Source organism: Vitis riparia, chromosome 7, assembly GCF_004353265.1.
Source record: "Vitis riparia cultivar Riparia Gloire de Montpellier isolate 1030 chromosome 7, EGFV_Vit.rip_1.0, whole genome shotgun sequence".
Taxonomy (NCBI): Eukaryota; Viridiplantae; Streptophyta; class Magnoliopsida; order Vitales; family Vitaceae; genus Vitis; species Vitis riparia.
Window position 1 is genome coordinate 10,458,058 of NC_048437.1, and position 6,701 is coordinate 10,464,758.

General features: G+C 36.4%; 2 protein-coding genes across 2 annotated transcripts in view; both read right to left on the minus strand.

Moving 5' to 3' along the window:
- The window catches only part of LOC117918030, a 28,893-nt gene extending 22,645 nt beyond the window's left edge, over positions 1–6,248 (minus strand). Inside the window, exons 1-4 of the mRNA XM_034834563.1 lie at positions 5,542–6,248; positions 5,214–5,363; positions 4,961–5,050; positions 4,639–4,701 (exon numbers count right to left, since the gene is read on the minus strand). Coding sequence (XP_034690454.1) covers positions 4,639–4,701; positions 4,961–5,050; positions 5,214–5,363; positions 5,542–6,061 — 823 coding nt within the window. The 5' untranslated portion in view covers positions 6,062–6,248. The remainder of the gene's footprint in view (positions 1–4,638; positions 4,702–4,960; positions 5,051–5,213; positions 5,364–5,541) is intronic.
- Positions 2,659–4,092, minus strand: LOC117919367 (ankyrin repeat-containing protein NPR4-like). The gene is made up of 2 exons (XM_034836548.1): positions 3,571–4,092; positions 2,659–3,474 (listed from the first exon to the last, which is right to left on the minus strand). The coding sequence occupies exons 1-2, from the start codon at positions 3,919–3,921 to the stop codon at positions 2,851–2,853; spliced, it is 975 nt and encodes a 324-aa protein (XP_034692439.1). The 5' UTR covers positions 3,922–4,092; the 3' UTR covers positions 2,659–2,850.
- Positions 6,249–6,701: the final 453 nt, after the last annotated feature.

Here is a 6,701-nt window from a genome sequence, read left to right on the forward strand (position 1 = left end):
AAGCGATGACTTTTTGCCATTTGACAAGGTTCACAAACACTTGTCCAATGTTTTGGGGGCAAGCTACAAGCACTCAGAACTTTATTAACTATTTTATGTGTAAGATGACCTAACCTGAAATGCCATAAAACTGCCTTATTGGGAAGTTGTAATGCAGATGACATACATGGGACCTTAGTTGCCAGGCTTGTTCTTCCAAAAAGTTTATTACCATCATAATCTTGATATTTCCTATATAATTTTCATGTATGTGAATACGACTCTATCTTCATTTTTATCCGCAATCAATCTTATCATTTACGATCAACATCTTATGGAGCCCTTCTTGGGCCAATATTTTTCTATGGAAAAATAGTGCATTTTGTTGAAGTCTTTGCTAATGATTTTCAGACAATCTTATGGTTGTTCAAGAATCCTTTCATGCATTATGTTAGGTATCAAGGAAAATCCATTCTGGCTTCAAAAGGGGCGCCTCTTCTGATGAATAAATGGAAATATTACCTTGTCAATTTCTGGCAATGTCATTTTTACGTGTGGTCTCAACCAGTAAGGATCCATATAAACTACTTATCCAAGCATTCCCTCGACTTTATGGGCTATCTTTCAAGTGTGAGACTAAATCCTTCAATGGTACAGAGTTCTATCTTTATGACCACTGGATAATGACTTCAAATCTGAATAATGGTGTTTCCTTTTCACCTGTTTTATTAGTTAATATTATTATTAGTTCTTTTATTTTTCATGGCATTCTAACATTTTTTTTTTCACCAAGCTGATAGAAATGAAGGTTACTTTGTATTATGACATTCAAAATTAGATAAAAACATTAGTGATTATTATTGATGTAAAATTGATTGTATGTGCTCCAAAACTTTGACGTCCTTTGTTCCTATTTGATGTTTAAAGAAAAAAAAAAAGTATCATAACTATCTCTAATCTTCGTTCTAATTTGATCCTTAGAGTGTGTTTACTAGTTCTATATAAATAAAATCATAGGAAAGAGAACTAGATAAGGAAAGAAAAGAGAAGATAATCAAAATCATGAATTCTATTGAAGTGTTTACTTATAATATCTAAGAAAAAAAATCAGAATGAAGTCAGTTACCTTTCAAGTGTTTCCTAATCATAGAGGAAATGGAATGAAATATACACTTCTATCATTTTGCCCCTCTATTTATTTAAATGATATCCTATAAATGGAGTAAGGAATTTCTCATTATTTGCATAGTCCATATCTACAAGGTAGTAATAACCTATCAAAGAAATTTAATTGTATTATTTTATAATACAAATAAATATTTCATAATACAATATATATGCGTTTAGTATCTAGTACATTCTTCATAATGAATGTCTCATCTAATGCTCCTAAACAATGTTATAACAAAGTGAATAATTGTTATTTTATTATATACAAATTAAAACCTAAATAAATAAATAAAATAAAACAAAAGTATACTTTGAGCCACTTCCACTCTTCATCAATGTAATATTTTAGCATTAATTTGGGTTTCTATTTATTTAAATGATATCCTATAAATGGAGCAACGAACCCCTCTTTATTTGTATAGTTTGCATTTATAAAATAGTAATAACCTAAAAATAAATAAATGCATTGTTTTATAATATAAATAAATACTTCAAAGTATGATATATGGGCTTATTGATATTTGGCACATTCATCTTAATACATCCAAAACAAATAATCTCTCTATTGCACAAATCCAAACACATCAACCAAGTCCTCCTAGTCCATACTCAACTCCTCCTAAATGGTCATTCTCAAGACCCCTTCATAGTCTTTGGGCTAATTCGCTCTTATTACAATTATATTTAAATTAATATTTATAATTGTCATATGTTATTTTAATTATATATGATTTCATCTCATTATTTATTATTTATTATTTATTATTTATTTTAGTATGAAAGAATCATGTTCCCCGCTTTTCTTCTATTATTATGTATTAAATAAATTAAGTAGTTTCTTGTGACTCGGTCAAGCTTTTTTTAATCCTTATTTTTTTCTCTTTAATATAACCTTTATTTATTATTATTGTCTGAAAATTTAGAACTTTAATAATATTACTTTGATATTTTCTCTACCAGATCCAAATGCCACGCCATTCACTGGATTCTGGGCCTCTAGGATTTTGATTTTTCAGTACAGTCACAACCCAACTGTCTATCCATATACTTCTGTCATTGATGGCTTTGCTTCATCAGGAAGCCATCTTTGTGGCATTCGGCTGTATTCCAGAATGCTACATGAGTCAATTCTGCCTGATAATTACTCAATGGCCTCCATTTTGAAAGCACATGGATCCCAATCGGCTTTAAGGGAGGGGAAAGAGATCCACAGAAGGGCTATGAAGCTGGGCTCCAGCTCAAACGTTTTGTGAAGTTGAGGATGATGGAGTTACACGGAAAATAAGGGGAATCAGGGGATGCACGTCGGATGTTTGATGAAATGCCTGAAGACGTTATCGCGTTCACCGTGATGATCTGCTCTTATAGTGATCAGGGACTGGTTGAGGAAGCTGGTGCTGTTTTTAGTCGGGTCAGATATGTATTTTTGGACAGCAATAATTGATGGGTATATGAGACATGGAGAGATGAATAGAGCTTTGGAGGAGTTTAGGGGAATGCAGGGGCGAATGGGAGGCATAATGAGGTCACCATTGTTTGTGTTATCAATCAATTTGATAAGAATCTATACTCCAGGAGGAAGATTACAGTCATATATATATATATTTGAAAGACACAAAACAACTGAAAAATTACATCATCATCAGATCTGGCCATCATCACCATGGCATAAGGTCCTCCTTGAGCCCAGACCAAAGCAATCTACAGATACTCCTTGTATATACGCTCAGGCACCTTACGAATTGTAGCCTTCAGAAGATCAATAAATAATGGAAAGTGCTTGAGAACAAAGTACGCCATTAGCAGGCCGGTGAGTGCATATACCAGAATTGCAGCATATTTTAGTTGGCCCTTAAGCATCAAGAAGTTTCCCGAGCAGAAACAGGTCAACATGGCTGCCATGGATATAAAGAGAGATGTTAAACCAAATAAAAAATTCCTTGGCAAGTTCGTAGTAAAATCTTTGTCTTGGTGCTTGGAAATGAAAATGGCGAGGAATATGAGCAAGGAGATCACTGAACAGCAAAGAGCAACTAGCGATGCCATTGCAAAAATACTGAAAGCCAGATGGTTTTCAAAAACTGGTTCCCCAGTGTCTTGCTTTACCCCTCCAGGTACAGAGGCTGATGAGGCAAAGGCAACAGTTGCAATAAGTGCTGCAATGAAAGAGCAGGAATTGGAGGTGCTATTTAGCCATTGTTTGCTTTCGTCTTCAAGTTTTTGATGTTCTATTTGGAAGATCTCATCTGGGGTACGTCGTAGTTTGCGCCGGCTGCCCCTATTTCTTTGAACAACAAAATGTGGTGGCAAGGAATTCTGCACATACTGCATTGAACCAAGTGCATACTTTTTAAGTTATTATTCATCGGTTTGAGTCATTTCTCATAAGCTAATTTAAATCTTAGCTTGAGTTTTGCATACCTGGTACCACTTGACTTCCCACTGCATTTGCAACATGCTGGTGGGGATACGCTGGAGATAGCCGTCACCTGCAAGCTTTCCAGCTAGATGCAATGCATTGTTCCTCTCACGATCAACAGCCTGAAATGCACCTTCTTTATCAATAAGATGACTCCTGTTGAGTAAGAAGTCATATATATGTGATTGCCTATTCTCTACTGCCATCAGCACTATGTTCTGATTAAAGCCGTTGGTGTCATGAATGGCCATAGGAAACAGTTGCAGGATTTTCTCTACCATTTCCACGATACCATTCCTTGATGCAAGCAGTATTGGTGTCATCCCCCAATCTACAAAGATAAGAAAACTCATTCTTCAACTACAAGAGAAAGCCCAATGGACCAATCATCTAATAACAGTGGTTAAAATTTCAAGAATTTGAGTTGTAATTGCTCTGCACCAGATCTGCCTCTCCTGAATATCAGTTAAAGATATTGGAGAAAGTGGTTGGTTACCTTGTCTCCACATCTTTCTATATATATATATATATATATATATATATACACCAAGAAGTTTATTTGTAATGAAAACAGGGTTGACATAGAGGTCACCTCTTTCCCATGTGTCGTAGTCAAAAAATAAATCTGCCTCCTCATTTTTGGGATTCATTTCATATGTACACCTTGCAGCACGTTCAAGTAGTTTGTTCAGGATCTGAAGAGACCACATGTGCATCTCTTTTTTCTCTTTTAGCTTCCTTATCTGGCTTGAACCTAAACATGTATCCACAATGAAACAAGAACGTACATTGAACCTCTATTGTTTTGGAAATTAATACTAGAGAAACTTGGGATGGTGATTAATATGGTGTTATACCTGGCATCACTGAGATGATAACCAGCAGTACTTGGGATACAAAAAGCTTGATGGACCTCAGGCATCTGCCATATTTTGAGTGGAATGGTTTGTGTCCTTGAGCTCCAATATTCGTTGAATTATGACCTATACAAAGGTAAAGAAATCAGTACTGTTTACTTGAAGTTGCTTTTAAGAGTGCTTTAGCTTAAATCAAGTAGATCCCACACTCACCATGATGTTCAATTCCTTGCCCTTCTTCAGGATTCTCTGGATCCAAGTGCTTTTTAGATTTTCCTGCATTTTTTTTCCACTAGTTACTTGAGGTATAAGCTTGGTCACAGCACACATGAGCAAGAATATATTAAAAGAGGGATTGAGATCTCCTATGCTGAAATGCTTCTATTCCTTTTGCAAGTGAACCATATTAATTTGTTACTGTCTCATACTGATTAACTACCATAACAACAAATTATGGTTGCAACATCAAGAAAGCGGTCAGTGGCTACAAGAATGTTTTCTTCCAAATGATTAAGCTACCGATCCCTGCTCCCACCTGGTAATTTAATCAGCTTCCGTAGGTCTTGAAAGAAGCTCTTCTTTGCTTTGGAAGTCCCTGCAGGGATGAGCTCTTCAACAGAAATACCTTCCAATTTGATTAACAAGGGGAACTGTCAGAAATTTATGGCCTTGATGGAGATATAAGATACAAGATAACAAATGATGCATGCACTAGATTCAATTCAGCCCCATGCATCAATCTCTGTTTGATACTTGCAAATATTTTGGTTTGGTTTGGAGAATCTTACAGGGATAAATGATTTTGTTGAACCAGCCGAGATGAATTCCACTTCTGAATGCAGTAGGCTTCTCAGCTAGGACATGCAGAGGGGAGATTCCACGACGGTCAACAGAATCCATGAGATCTTCCTGCTTACAAATAATTTGAAACGCCAAATCTGTCCACCACAACCATGAATCAACCAAATTTATTGTCTTCTTTGGAGGCACCCAACCAAAGAGGCGTACGCACCTAATAGAGGTTCATTACAACTGACTACTTTCATGCCTATGATTTATATTACAATTAAGAAATAGAACATGTAAACTGAAGAACATCACTCTAATATTGCTTACCCATGTGTCCTCCTTCAATGGCAAGATGGAGAACGTTTTTACCATCGTCGTTCTTACAGTAGCCAGCGGCTGCGTTGCCTTCGCACATATCATACAAACAGAGGAAAACATCTTTTTTGCCATAGCGAGCTGCCCTTAAAAGGGGCGTATCACTCTCTTGGTTGCGGTGACCCAACAGTTCTTTACACTCACCAGTGATGCATCTGCACATGGAAATGCTTCCCAGTGAGGCCCCCAAATGAAGAGGATTGTTCCCATCTCTATTCCCTATAGATAGAACATCCACGGGGTTACCATTCTTAGCAATCGACTTCACTAGTCGTTCTACTATGTCTTCTCGCCCACTTGAAACTGCTATGTGCAATGCTGTGTTCCCTGATGGGCCGATCTCGATCTTGTGAGCTCTTGGATCTTGCTCGTATATCTGTACAACTTCTTCCCAACTGCTGGGCAGGCTCTTGATCAACTTTCTCTTAATGCTCTCCAGATCAGATGCATCCGCATCACTTGTAGAAGCCATTGTCCCCTCTGTTAGAAGTATAGGATGCAACGCTCTATATTTGATCAGAAACTAGCTCCAATATATTCCAACTAATGACAAATTGAAGTTACAACTCAACAGGAAGACATAATTGAATAACAACACTCACCTACAACGCCAAAGCAGCCCCCGTCGTTTATCTGCACTTGGGCTCAGTACCCCCACCACCGGTGGCCGGAAACTCCAAATCCCCAAGAGTCAATCCCTTCCTCTTCATTCGCTTCCACCATTTCCTATATTTAAGGTAGTATTTGTGACACCCCGAACCTTAAAGGCCAGGGGTATGTCCTTCATTTCACATTTCAAATCCAAAAAGTCCAACATACAAATGACCTTTAAGTAACAAATCCAAAACTAAAAAAAAAATCTCAAACGCTTCGATGCATATTCTAGAAATCATAATTGAAATTTAGTCTTAAGTAAATAATCAAATTTAAAACAATTTTTAATAAAAGCACACTTCCTAATCTCTCATCACACATTCACTTGCACCTGAAAAGGGGAATAATAGAGAAGAGTGAGTTCCACAACTTAATAAGGAAAAATGATTCAATAAAAAGGATTGAGCATGATACAAAATTAAATCTTAGGAGATATAATTTTTTTATGGAAATTAATT

Excerpts from the sequence above, each read along its gene's own strand:
- LOC117919367 (XM_034836548.1), bottom strand. The coding sequence starts at position 3,921 with ATGAGTTTTCTTATCTTTGTAGATTGGGGGATGACACCAATACTGCTT. Across the intron at positions 3,475-3,570 it reads GGGAAGTCAAGTGGTACCAG|TATGTGCAGAATTCCTTGCC; the intron begins GTATGCAAAACT and ends GGTTCAATGCAG.